Source organism: Microcaecilia unicolor, chromosome 13 (assembly GCF_901765095.1).
Source record: "Microcaecilia unicolor chromosome 13, aMicUni1.1, whole genome shotgun sequence".
In the NCBI taxonomy this organism is placed as follows: Eukaryota; Metazoa; Chordata; class Amphibia; order Gymnophiona; family Siphonopidae; genus Microcaecilia; species Microcaecilia unicolor.
Genome location: NC_044043.1, coordinates 16,544,246 through 16,558,571, shown reverse-complemented (window position 1 = coordinate 16,558,571; position 14,326 = coordinate 16,544,246). Strand labels below are relative to the sequence as shown.

At 46.0% G+C, this 14,326-nt stretch overlaps 1 protein-coding gene across 6 annotated transcripts in view; it reads left to right on the top strand.

Annotated features, from left to right (window-relative positions):
• SPDL1 (spindle apparatus coiled-coil protein 1) overlaps nt 1-14,326 on the top strand; it is a 347,822-nt gene that overhangs the window by 148,591 nt on the left and 184,905 nt on the right. For all 6 annotated transcript variants that reach the window (XM_030222480.1, XM_030222482.1, XM_030222476.1 and 3 more), the window contains one exon: nt 11,519-11,629. In XM_030222480.1, the coding sequence (XP_030078340.1) occupies nt 11,519-11,629 (111 nt within the window). The remainder of the gene's footprint in view (nt 1-11,518; nt 11,630-14,326) is intronic.

Genomic DNA, 14,326 nt, shown 5'->3' with positions numbered 1-14,326 from the left:
GGAGTTGGAGAGAATGGGAGATGAAGAGGTCATGGGTAAAGGAGAGTTTGTTGCAGACAGATCGGGCATTCCATAGGGCGCACGAGAAGGGGTGGGAAGAGGGGGAGAGGAAGGGAATGGAAATGAGGTTGGAGACATTCCGGAGTGGACTGCTCACCCTCCATTCAGGAAGTGCCAATGCGTCGGTCATCTGGCAGCCTGGTACCGGCTCTCGAGCCCCCTCAGATTCTGGCATCGACTCCTGTACCAGCCCCCCAGCCTTTTCCGATGGAAGCTCTCGACGAGCGCATCGGGGCCTTTCTTCCAGAGCTTCTGGAAGGGTTGCTGCGCCAATCTGCTTCGGTGTCGGGGGTGCTTGCGCCTGTCACACTGGTGAGGAAAAGTGAGCCCTTGGGCCACTGCCGAGGAGCGGCAGCGGTAGGCAAATCACCCAAACAGGAGGCAAGGCAGACCACAGACAGACGGGTACCGGCCGGACTGGAGCAGCTGGACCGGAACAGAAGCACTAAGCAGAAGCAGGAGAATAGTCCATGAATCAAACAGAGTCTTGGGCAGGCAGCAGACAGTAGAATAAACCAGGAAACAAGCAGAGTCTTGGACAGGAAGCAGACAGTAGAATAAAACAGGAAACAAGCAGAGTCTTGGGCAGGCAGCAGACCGTAGAATAAACCAGGAAACCAGCAGGGTGAAAGACAGGCAAAGCAAGCTTTCAGGGCAGAAACCGCAACAGACCAACAAGGACAAGAACACAACTGAAGACTTCTGTTGCCAAGGCAAAGCTTGAAAGTTCTCAGGTGCTTAATAAAGGCAACATAGAAGGGAGTTCACCAGGTAAGGGTCCTGCTAAGTTCCAAAAATCCCAAGACTGTCTGGGAGGCTGGAAGATCTGGACCGGACCAGCATGATTTCTGGAACATGGAAAACTGCAAACAGTCCATCACAGCCACCAGGTCTGACCACCAGGTGGCGAGATGAGTGAGAGCATGAAACAGGGGCACAACTGTGACAGCGCCTTCTGTACCGACTGCGGAAGCAGCATCTGGGCCATCACCTGTGGTGAGGTCCCCGTTCTCGGTACCGCTTGCGGTATCGGCGTCGGCCGCCACCCAGGTTGATTCCCCCTCGACATTGGTGGAGGAAGCTTCGCCGGAGTCCAGGCAGGGGTTGACTTCTCGACATCCTCCACGAGGTCGTCGTTCCTCGACGTCGAGACAGGCTCGGGTTCGGGCAGCTCTTAGAGAGTTGTCCGATACCAATGATGAGCGCTCTTGGGAAGAGGAGGAAGACCCCAGATACTTTTTGGAGGAAGAGTCATATGGGGTTCCTTCTGATCCTACTCCCATCAATTGAAAGAAGACTGTCTCCACCTGAGAGTCTTTCTTTGTCATCTTTTGTTCAAGAAATGTCTAAGGACATTCCATTCCCTGTGGAGGTTGTGGATGAGCCCAGGGCTAAGATGCTTGAGGTCTTGGACTATCCTTCTCCACCCACAGAGTTTGCATCGGCCCCCTTGCTCAGGGAAGTACTTATGCGAAATTGGTCGTTCCCTCTTTCTAATCCAGTGGTCCCCCAGTACAGAATCCATGGAGAGCCTGTAATGGTGAAGGCCCAACTTCCTCATGATTCCATGGTGGTTTACTCTGATCTCAGAAGAGCCAAGAGTACTAGAGACTATACCGAGTCTAGGACCTTGGATTCTTTTGGGAGGAGAACATATCAGGCTGCAATGCTCGCCGCCAAAATCCAAACTTAGCAGCTCTACACTAGCATCCACTTGCAGAACTCGGTGAGGCAATTGTCCAGTTTGGTTGATGCACTTCCTCCGGAGCTCGCCGAACCTTTTCACCAGGTGGGCAGGCAGCAGAAGGCTTGTCAAATTCCTGGCCAGGGTGATTTACGACACTTTTGATGTGGCATCCCGAGTAGCTGCTCAAGGTATAGTGATGCGCAGACTCTCATGGCTGCGTGTCTCTGATCTGGATCATAAGACCCAGCAGCAAATGGCGGATGTTCCTTGCGGGGGGGATAATCTTTTTGGAGAAAAAGTAGAGGACATGGTCGATCAGATCAAAAAGCACCATGATGCTATGGATTCTCTATCCCTCCGGGCATCTTCTGCTACAACCTCCTCATCCAGGAGGTTTTTTTGGGGGAAGAGGAGTGCTCCCTATTCCTACAATAGACATAGGTACACTCCTGCTTCTCGGCAGCCTGTCCAGGCTCAGTCCCAGCACGCTCGTTGCCATCAACGGCGTGCGCCTAAGGCGGTGATGGTGAACCTATGGCACGCGTGCCAGAGAAGGCACGCAGAGCCCTCTCCCTTTGCTCGCGCGCCAGTCGCTGGTCCGCTCCGCCCACTCTCTCTCCCTCCCTTCGACCGAGTACCAGGCCTGCCTCCCTCCCTCCCACCAAGCACCACGCCGCTTGCCCTTGCTCCCTCCCTCTTCCAAACAAGCATCAGCCCGCCTGTCCTTCCTCCCTCCCTCCCAGCACCACCCCTCTCCTCCTCTGCAATTGAAAAAACGTACCGGGTTAAGGCAGTGTCGGCAGCGGCAACAAAAAGCGTAGTCTTCACTCGGCGCGCTTCCCTTCTGTCTCGCTGTCAAGCTCTGGAACCAGAGCTTGAGAGCGAGACAGAAGGGAAGCACGCCGAGTGAAGACTACGCTTTTCGTTGCCGCTGCCGGCGCTGCCTTAACCCGGTACGTTTTTTCAATTGCAGAGGAGGAGGGGGGCCGTGGTGCTGGGAGGGAGGAAGGACAGGCGGGCTGATGCTTGTTTGGAAGAGGGAGGGAGCAAGGGCAAGTGGCGTGGTGCTTGGTGGGAGGGAGAGAGGTCGGCCTGGTGCTGGGTGGGAGGGAGGTAGGCCTGACGCTGGGTGGGTGGGTGGGAGGGAGGGAGGGAGGCCTGATGCTTGGTGCTGCTGGGTGGGTGGGAGGGAGGCCTGGTGCTGGGTGGGAGGGAGGCCTAGTGCTGGGTGGGAGGCCTGATTCTGGGTGGGAGGGCTGGCAGCCTGTTGCTGGGTGCTGGGTGGGATGGCAGGGGGGAAAGGAGAGTGGCTGGACATGAGTGGCTGGAGAGGAGAGGAAGGTGGCTGGACATTTGTGGCTGGAGGGGAGAGGAGGGTTGCTGGACATGGATGGAGGGCAAGAAATGAAAAAAGGAGGAAAGTAAAGAAATAAATGGAGGCAAGAAATGAAGAAGAAAGGAGGAAAGTAAAGAAATAAATGGAAAGGAAGCCCTGGAAACGGAGTTAAGAGAACAGATAGAGAGCAGCAGAATCAGCGACTAGGACCAATATGGATAGAAAAACAAAATCACCAGACAACAAAGGTAGAAAAAATCATTTTATTTTCATTTTAGTGTTTGGAATATGTCCAATTTGAGAATTTACATCTGTTGTCTTATTTTGCACTGGGTATACTGGAGCTGTGACAACTTACAGAAATGATTTATAATGAAAGAAAATCATGTTATTTTTTTCTTCTATACTAGTATAATATTTTCAATGATGTCTGTTTATATGCGCCATGGCTGGTGTAAGGGTGTGTGGCTATCATAGGGGTGGAGTCATGTGGTGACCCCGCCCATAATGAGTACCAGCACTTCACGATAAATAATTAGATTTTGGGTTGCTGTTTGGGCACTCGGTCTCTGAAAGGTTCGCCATCACTGGCCTAAGGTCCCTAGGCTCCCCAGCAAAAGCAAGGGACGGGCTATTGACTGGCTCCAGTGCAGCATAGCCTCAGAGAAAGTGTCCGTACCGGGCGACTTGCCGGTCGGGGGGAGGTTGATATTTTTTCACCAAAGGTGGCCTCTTACCACCTCCGACAGGTGGGTTCTTCAAATAGTCCGGTTCGAATACACTCTCAATCTGGAATCCAAGCCTCCAAATTGCTCACCGGGAGCTCAGTCCTTCAGCTCCCAGCACAAGCAGGTACTTGCAGAGGAACTCTCCACCCTTCTAAAGGCCAGTGTGGTCAAACTCGTTCCACCAGGGGAAGAAGGGCTGGGATTCTATTCCAGGTACTTCCTTGTGCAAAAGAAAACGGGGGGGGGGGGGGTGCATCCCATCTTAGACCTAAGGGCCCTGAACAAATTCCTAGTCCGAGAAAAGTTCAGGATGGTTTCCCTGGGCACCCTTCTTCCCATGATTCAGGAAAACGATTGGCCATGCTCTCTGGACTTAAAGGATGCCTATACTCACATTTCGATACTCCCAGCTCAAGTATCTTTGATTTCGGTTGGGAACTCAGCACTTTCAGTACTGTGTACTGCCCTTTGTCCTCACATCTGCGCCCAGGGTCTTCACAAAGTGCTTGGCAGTTGTCGCAGCATTGTTACGCAGACTGGGAGTGCATGTGTTCCCTTATCTTGACGATTGGCTGGTGAAGAGCACCTCGGAGGCAGGGGCTCTATGGTCCATGCGGATGACTATTCGACTGCTAGAGCTACTGGGGTTTGTAATCTACTACTACTACTTATCATTTCTAAAGCGCTACTAGACATACGCAGTGCTGCACACTTGAACATGAAGAGACAGTCCCTGCTCGACAGAGCTTACAATCTAATTAGGACTGACAAACAGGACAAACAAGAGATAAGGGAATAATAAAGTGAGGATGATAAAATAAAGGTTCTGAACAAGTGAATAAGGGTTAGGAGTTAAAAGCAGCATCAAGAAGGTGGGCTTTTAGCTTAGATTTGAAGATGGCCAGAGATGGAGCTTGACGTACCGGCTCAGGAAATCTATTCCAGGCATATGGTGCAGCAAGATAAAAGGAACAGAGTCTGGAATTAGCAGTGGAGGAGAAGGGTGCAGATATGAGAGATTTACCCAGTGAACGGAGTTCCCGGGGAGGAATGTAGGGAGAGATGAGAGTGGAGAGGTACTGAGGAGCTGCAGAGTGAATACACTTATAAGTCAATAAGAGGAGTTTGAACTGTATGCGGAAACGGTTGGAAGCCAGTGAAGTGACTTGAGGAGAGGGCTAATATGAGCATAACGACACTGGTGGAATATTAGTCGTGCAGCAGAATTTTGAACAGATTGAAGAGGAGAGAGATGGCTAAGTGGGAGACCTGTAAGAAGCAAGTTGCAATAATTTAAGCGAGAGGTGATAAGAGTGTGGATGAGGGTTCTGGTAGTGTGCTCAGAAAGGAAAGGGCGAATTTTGGTGATATTATAGAGAAAGAAACGACAGGTTTTAGCAGTCTGCTGAATATGTGCAGAGAAGGAGAGGGAGGAGTCGAAGATGACCCCAAGGTTACAAGCTGATGAGACAGGAAGGATGAGAGTGTTATCCACAGAAATAGAGAATGGGGGAGGAGGAGAGGTTGGTTTAGGGGAAAAGATGAGAAGCTCAGTCTTGGTCATGTTTAGTTTCAGATGTCGCTGAGACATCCAGGCAGCAATGTCAGACAGGCAGGCTAATACTTTGGCCTGGATTCCTACTGAGATTTCTGGTGTGGAGAGGTAGATCTGGGAGTCATCAGCATAAAGATGATACTGAAAACCACGGGATGAGATCAGAGTACCAAGGGAAGAAGTATAGATGGAGAAAAGAAGAGGTCCCAGGACAGATCCCTGAGGTACACCAACTGACAGTGGGATAGAAGTAGAGGAGGATCCACTAGAGTATACACTAAAGGTACGCTGGGAGAGATAAGAAGAAAACCAGGAAAGAACAGAGCCCTGAAATCCAAGTGCTGACAGCGTATCAAGGAGTAGGCTGTGATCAACAGTGTCAAAAGCAGCAGATAGATCGAGAAGGATGAGGATAGAATAGAGACCTTTGGATCTGGCCAAGAACAGATCATTGGAGACTTTAGCAAGCGCTGTTTCAGTTGAATGAAGGGGCGAAAGCCAGATTGAAGTGGATCAAGAATAGCTTGAGAAGTAAGAAAGTCAAGGCAATGGCGGTGAACAGCACGTTCAAGTATCTTGGATAGGAAAGGGATGAGGGAGATGGGGCAATAGTTGGAAGGACAGGTAGGGTCCAATGAAGGTTTTTTAAGGAGTGGTGTGACTACGGCATGTTTGAAGGCATCAGGAACAGTCGCAGTGGACAGTGAAAGATTGAGGATATGACAGATAAAAGGGATGACAGTAGGACAGATAGTGTTAAGTAGATGGGTGGGAATAGGATCTGAGGAAGAGGTAGTTGGTTTCGAGGAGGAAATAAGATGTGTAGTTTCCTCTTCAGTGATTTCGGAAAAGGAAGAAAAGGAGGCAGGGGTTGGAGGGTTGAGAGAATGGACTAAGGGAAGGAGAGGTGGAGGTGACCTGGTTGAGAATTCAAGTTTAATTTTGTGAACCTTATCATGAAAGAACTCAGCCAGAGTCTTTGGGGGGGAAAGTGAAGGGGGGGGGGGGGGGGGTTGGAGGTGAAGGCACTTTGAGGAGAGAGTTCAGTGTGGCAAAGAGACGTCGAGGGTTTGAACCAAGAGAATTTGTCAACTGGATGTAATAGTCCTGTTTGGCAAGTAAAAGAGCAGACTGGAAGGAGGTCAGCCAGAATGAAATGTATGAAGCCAGCATGGGCACGGGATTTCAGCCAAAGGCATTCGGCAGAGCGGGCACAGGAACGTAGGTAGCGGATTCTAGAGGTCAGCCAAGGTTGGGGTTTGGTACGTTTTACAGAATGGGGAATGGGAGGAGCAAGAGTATCCAGAGCAGAGGAGAGAATAGTATTATAGGAAGAGACAGACTTGGATAACATAGTGGTAGAGAAGAGATTAGAAACATTAGAGGACAGAGTAGAGGGTTAATATTTAAAATTCAGAAGAATATCACTATTATATATAGTTCACAAAATCGTTATTTTCAAAAATGTAAACACAATATTTTATGGTTCTATAAATATGCATCACAAATATCATATAAAACTGCATAATAATCATTCATACTCACTCATACATTCACTACCCATAAAATCTAAAACACAGGATCCAGGAGATGGAACCAGGGAGCAGAAACGATGCCAATCTGCCACAGTCTCACGTGAGAAAACCTAATGATGTCCAAACCTTTGATCTTCCAGCAGCGTTTCAAAGCTGCCCCATTTCACAACGGAGAATCCTACATGGCTCTGCACATCCACTGATTCCAACTCTTAGTCCCACTCAAAGTCTGTATTGTTACTCATATATATATATGCTTATTCCAAGCCAACTTCAGTGTCTTTTATCTTATTCTCAAATTCTGGTATTCAGCTGAATACGAGAATTTGAGAAAAAGACACTGAAGTTGGCTTGGAATAAGCAGATATATGAGTAACAATAAAGACTTTGAGTGGGACTAAGAGTTGGAATCAGTGGATGTGAAGAGCCCACGACAGACTAGCGTCAGATGCCTTTTGCGTATCCTCTCATACCTCTAGTAGGGAAGACTTTGCTGAAACTCAAGCAAGACCGTGGAACCATGATTCTGATTGTGCCCTTTTGGCCGCGTCATATCTGGTTCCCTCTTCTTCTGAAGTTGTCCTCCGAAGAACTATGGAGATTGGTGTGTTTTCTGACTATCATCACCCAGAACGTAGGGGTCGCTTCTACATCCCAACCTCCAGTCTCTGGCTCTCACGGCCTGGATGTTGAGAGCTTAGAGGTTGCCTCCTTGGGTCTTTCAGAGGGTGTTTCCCGATTCTTGCTTGCTTCCAGGAAAGACTTCACGAAAAGGTGTTATTCTTTCAAATGGAGGAGGTTTGCTGTCTGGTGTGACAGCAAGGCCCTAGATCCTTTTTCTTGTCCTACACGGACCCTGCTTGAATACCTTCTATACTTGTCAGAGTCTGGTCTCAAGATCAACTCCGTAAGGGTTAGTGCAATCAGTGCTTGCCATCAACGTGTAGAAAGTCAGCCTATCTCTGGACAGCCTTTAGTGGTTCGCTTCATGAGAGGTTTGCTTTTGTCAAAGCCCCTATCAAACCTCCACCAGTGTCATGGGATCTCAACGTTGTTCTCACCCAGCTGATGAAAGCTCTTTTTGAGCCACTGAATTCCTGCCATCTGAAGTACTTGACCTGGAAGGTCATTTTCTTGGTGGCTGTTACTTCAGCTCGTAGAGTCAGTGAGCTCCAAGCTCTGGTAGTGCATGTACCTTATATTAAGTTTCATCATAACAGAGTAGTCCTTCTCACTCACCCTAAGTTCTTGCCGAAGTGGTGTCAGAGTTCCATCTGAAGCAGTCAATTCTCTTGCCAACATTTTTTCCCGTCCACATACCCGCCCTGGTGAGGACAAGTTGCACACCTTGGACTGTAAGAGAGCATTGGCCTTTTACATGAAGCAGACAAAGCCCTACAGACAGTCCGCCCAATTGTTTGTTTCTTTCGATCCCAACAGGAGGTGAGTCGCCGTTGGAAAACGCACTATATCCAGTTGGCTAGCAGATTGAATATCCTTCACTTATGCCCAAGCTGGGCTGACTCTGGAGGGCCATGTCACGATTCATAATGTTAGAGCTATGGCTGCGTCAGTGGCTCACTTAAAGTCAGCCTCCATTGAGGAGATTTGCAAGGCTGCAACGTGGTCATCAGTCCACACATTCACATCTCACTACCTTCAGTAGGATACCCAACACGACAGTCAGTTTGGGCATTTGGTGCTGCAGAATCTGTTTGGGGTTTAGAATCCAACTCCACCCTCCTAGGTCCATTTATGTTCTGTTCCAGGCTGCACTCTCGGTTAGTTGTGTTTCTTTTTAGGTCAATCCATGTTATGTCCTCGCCGTTGCGAGGCCCAATTGACCAATGTTCATTGTTTTCAGTGAGCCTGGTGGCTAGGGAGAACAACTCCAAAGGGAAGAGGGCGGATATGTGAGCATTATCAGCCTGCTTGTCCTCAGAGAAAATGAAGATACATACCTGTAGCAGGTATTCTCCGAGGACAGCAGGCTGATTATTCTCACATATCCGCCCTCTTCCCTTTGGAGTTGTTCTTGTTTCTGGTTTGCTTTTTTGTTAAACTGAGGGACTCACGCTCGTGTCGCGGGCGGGAAGCCGTTCGCGCATGTGCAGTGCGTTCGGCCCGCACGACGGAGCATTCCAGAGACTTCTAGTTTGTTCTAAAGTTGTTCCGGTCTCCTGGGCCGTTGCGGACCTCGACCCATTGGTGAGAATAATCAGCCTGCTGTCCTCGGAGAATACCTGCTACAGGTATGTATCTTCATTTTACTTATTTTGGACCACACTTATATTTTGGCATGTTTGCTCAATGAGCGGCTCACTTTTCTATTATCACAATGGAGCACTACGAGCATTTCACATAGATTGAACCCATCTGAACCCCCGCCCCGGGAGAACACAAAAATCGGCACCAGGAGATCAGTGAGCGAAAGCATCCTGAAATAGGAATGACATAAGAGTGGATTTGAATCTATGCAAAGAATTTTTGAGACACAGTTGAAGGAGGGGGGGGGGGGCATTCCAGGGAGAGGGACCTACCCCACTGAACATTCTTAATCAAACTGCTTTTTTGGAGTATATCCAAGGCAGTTTATTTATTATATACAGATATATTCTTTGTCCCTAGTGGACTCCGGGATCACAAGGAGTTGCAGTGTGAGTCGAACCCAGGTCCCCTGGTTTTCGGCCCACTGCACTAACCATTAGGCTACTCCACGCCGGTAATTGTTCATAATGTCCGCTTTTCCCTCCTTGTTCTCCACAGTATCTTCTCAGTATCTTTCAATTTTACAATTCTGTTACTAGCCTCCCCCTCCTTTTCCCATTGTTCCGTCTGTAGCCATGTTTTCTTCTGCCTGCCATATTTCTTTCTGCTTCTTTGGGTTTTATCTGGTATCCTTTCCTGTGTTCCTTTTATCGCGTTCTGTATTTCATGAATGCTGCTACTTTTGCATTAATTGTTTTGGCCACTTGTTTGGATAAAATCTGATTTTTTTATGGGTATGTTTGGAAAGATAAATGCACATACAACCTGCAGAATAAGGTTTTATCAATGTTTGTTTCTGGGCAGTTTATCACAGTTGATAACTTATTTTATTTAGGAAAAACAGTCTCTGGCTCATCAGAGCGTTCTGTTCACCTGTCCACTCTTCTGGTGATTTTTTTTCCAACACTCCTGACCGAGTTTTCTTCAGTCCAAATCCTTGGTATCCCATCGTCACATGATACCTATGGACCAATCGCATATGATGACAACATGTCCAGCCACCTGCATGTTCCAGAAGCAAACCGTTGTTATAGATGTCATGCCAACTCCTTGTAAGCTCAGATCCTCCAGGATGATTGCATATTCCTGTAGGTTTACGTCAGAACTCCTGGTCTTTGTATTTAGCTGGGAACTAGGTATTTTGCATAAGACGTGTAATAGGTTCTCATGTAATACATTAGGATAATCATATTGTATTTAGTCTGGTGATCATCTATTTTATAGCATTATTTTTGTATTGGCTTTGCAATTTGCTACAGAACTATTTATATATATATATTTTATATAATAAACCTAATATATTTCATCGGTGGCTTTAGTTATTCTTCCAGCACTGCTAAGCTAGTATGTTAGGCTGATTACAGAGGTACCCCCTAGACCCGAGTTTGTTTCATGGCCATCTGTCAATGCTATCTGATAAGTATCTCTGAGCTACGCCCTACAGGACTTTGTGCTTACCTAGTGATCTAGCTAATTTTTCTTTGGCCAAGTTATTCCTGCATGGTAATCTATGGACTATATCTGATATTTTCTGCACATTCCAAGTGATTCTTTCGCTCTTTCAGTATTTCCAAATTCGCCATTTCATTTCCACTACTGTTCCTATTGAATGCATTACTCGTTGATTGTCATTTTTTGACGAGGTTCTCTTTCAACATCTTTCTCTACAAAACTTTATTTCACACTTTTTTTCTGACCCTTTGACCCTGCTGTTTTCACTACATGGACCTTTGGGAAAAGCTGGTGGGAAAACAATCTATTGAGAAATTCTGGACTCTGGTATAGTTCATAAGTGGCAAGCTCAGTCCTCTCCTTTATGCAGGAGGGGATGCCCCACCAGGGAGATATGGTACATATGTGGTGGACATGTTCATTCTCAGACAGTTATTGCTTATTGGCAAAGTTCGCATTGCACAGAAGTGGAAAGATCCAGCATTGCCCTCCAAATATTTCTGATTAGATAAACATAGTAAATGACGGCAGATACTCAACACCCTCACTTATCACCCCTACCACTGCAATTTCCCCACCCCTAGCTGTCTGTTCGTCTGTCCAATTTAGATTGTAAGCTCTGTTGAGCAGGGACTGTCTTTTCATGTTAATTTGTACAGCGCTGCGTAAGTCTAGTAGCGCTATAGAAATGTTTAGTAGTAGTAGTATTTATTTATTTATTTATTTACTTACAGAAACTTCTTATATTGGCTTAACTAACAGGTATACAGTAAAAACACTAGCATGAAGAAAGGAACTTAATTGCTTGTCATTTTTCCCATCATGAAAATGAGAAATTCAAATCAGTTTCTTGATCATTAAGATTTAGAAAATAATGTTATTCTTAATGTTATGTAGGTAGAAGACCGTAGGGAAAAAATGGAACGTCATCTTAAAAATATGAAAGTGCAATACCAGTCACTCCAAAAGCAGCATGCATTCTCCAGGCAGGAGTGTCAAAGAATGAAGGTATGATTTTGTTTCTAATTGTCCTGTTCTCCTGAGGTCTGAAAACAAACCGAGGAAAAGCTTCTTTGCAGAAAAAGGGCTCAAACATAGACTCAAATTTGTCTGTGTTTATATTTAAGCTGACATTTCTCAACTTCAGAGAGTGTGGTACAGTCTTCCTGCCTTTAATAGTTATAAAAGATATCTTCTGGTTTAAATCTAGGTATGGAATTTGGAGACTTACTACATGTATGCAGTTAGAAATTCTTTGGGCTTTAGGAAGTGTAATTAATAATCCAGTAGTCATTTGGACAAGTTGGGAAGTCCATTAGAGATGTATGAATCAATGACTGTATAGCAACGGATATTTAGCCAGTGCTAATCTACAGTGAAAAATGCATTAAATATATATTTTCCCTGTTCACAAGTCTTAACCCTCTTTCCAACATGCCAGGTTGCTTGTATGATATCAGTGACATCTGGAACTATTTGCAGGTGGTGGTGGGGGAGCGTGGGGAGGAGGAGGCGAGTTGCCTGGAATGGGTTTAGATTTCAAAGAAGGGACAGGAAGCCAAAAATGCTTATCCAACCTTCACTCACTAAACTTCATTTGCATGTTTATTCAGCCCTAATCTGTAGTACTCAATGAGGAAAATAGAATCATTCACACATGTGCAAATGAAGTGGTGTATTTACTAAGTTGGGTTGTGGTCTGTTTACTAAGTTGGGCTATGCGTATTAGCAATAACATGCATTATTTACAAAAAAAAGCAGTTTACTAACCAGTGCATAGAAGCAAAGAGGTATATCACATGCAAATGTATGCAAAATAGCTTCTTATTAAGCAAATGGAATAGCAGAGCTTGTGTCAAACTTTGCAAGCTACGTTATTCCTGAAAATTTAATACCCACAGGTCATAGATAACTTCTCTTGGGGACATCTGCCTGCTAATGTGCAAGTGGATCCTGCTTGGGAGCAAGTTCATGGGCTGAGAGCCGTAGAAAAATATGCTCAGGAAGATGCAACATCACACTCTGAGATGGTTATGCTTTGCTGCCGCTCCAAGGCAGCTTGAAGATAATAGCCACATAAATAGCAAGTGCAAAAGCAGAGAGCGAAGTACAGGGAGTTGGACGATACCTCTGTCAGATGTCTACTTGGTGGCAGATGGTGGATTTACAGAATTTTTCCTTATGTGGGCCAAGAGAAGCCACAAGAGGCCCAGGTAAAATGGCAGAGTCAGGTGCACCATATGGGTGACTGCAAGCTGAAGTGGATGCTGCATTGGATGAAGAGTTGCAGGCAGGACCCTTTAGGAGGGAGTTAAAATTCATAGCATAAGAACATAAGAGTAGCCATACTGAGTCAGACCAATGGTCCATCTAGCCCAATATCTGGTCACAAGTACCCAGCAGAATGCTACCAATCTCAGGGCAAGCAGTTGCTTCCCCATGTCTGTCTCTATATCCGATTATGGACTTTTCCTCCAGGAGCTTTTCCAAATCTTTTTTTAAACCCAGATACGCTAAATGCTGTTACTACATCCTCCAACAAAAGAGTTCGAGAGCTTAACTATTCATTGAGTGAAAAAATATTTCCTTCTGTTTGTTTTAAAAGCATTTCCATGTAACTTCCTTGAGTGTCCCCTAGTCTTTGTACTTTTGGAATGAGTAAAAAAATCGATTTACTTCTCGTTCTACACCACTCAGGATTTTGTAGACCTCAATCATATCTCCCCTCATCTGTCCCTTTTCCAAGCTGAAGAGCCCTAACCTCTTTAGCTTTTCCTCATACGAGAGGAGTTCCATCCCCTTTATCATTTTGGTCACTCTTCTTTGAACCTATTCTAATTCCGCTATATCTCTTTTGAGATACGGCAACCAGAACTGAACGCAGTACTCAAGGTGAAGTCGTATCGTGGAGCTTTAAATGAGTCTTCGCCACCTAAAGTGAGGCATTACAATATATATTAATCAGGTAGCAGGCAGCTTGAGGAGGCTGTAAACACTGTACAGGACCTAAGTGACTGAACTGGAAAAGCAATAAGGAGCTCCACGAGAAGCTTACAGTCTTAGATCTCATCACTGCAGCTTAGACTGAATAGGGCTTACTTAGACTGATGAGTTTAACTGTGTGGATACAGTAAGGAGACTCAGCCTTTTCTGAATGCTGTTGCACAGGTTGTCGCAGAGATGAAGATCAAGAGAGCCCATAGAGTTCTGAGTGCACAGTGCCCAAATCTCTGCAGAGAGATAATGTCTTGCTTTGATTGAATGTGTAACAAAAGAACAAATCCTGGCAAAAACCCAAGTTCTGGGTCTGGTATCTTGAGAAGGACATAGGATAGAAGTATATACGGATACTGCCCCACTTGGTTAAAAAAAATGCAAGGAGTTTCAAGAAATAGCACACACGTACTCTGAGAACATAGTTATAAATGGCTGTATCCAACAAGATTGGCATTCACCATTAGTGACTGTACAACCCAGGTCCTCACAAGGTGCAGCAGTGGAAGCTCTGAAAAAGGTCATAACCAGTTACCTTGCATTCCACCTCTAATTGTTCCTTTAGTTTGTTGCTTCTGATTTTATGAGCCCTGGGAAACATGCAGGCACATTTAGAACAATTTTCAATGTTACAAGAAGTCCCAATGCAATGGGCACACAGATCTTGTATGTCTGTGTCAGATATTTTACCTTTTTATAATTTGGGCAAAT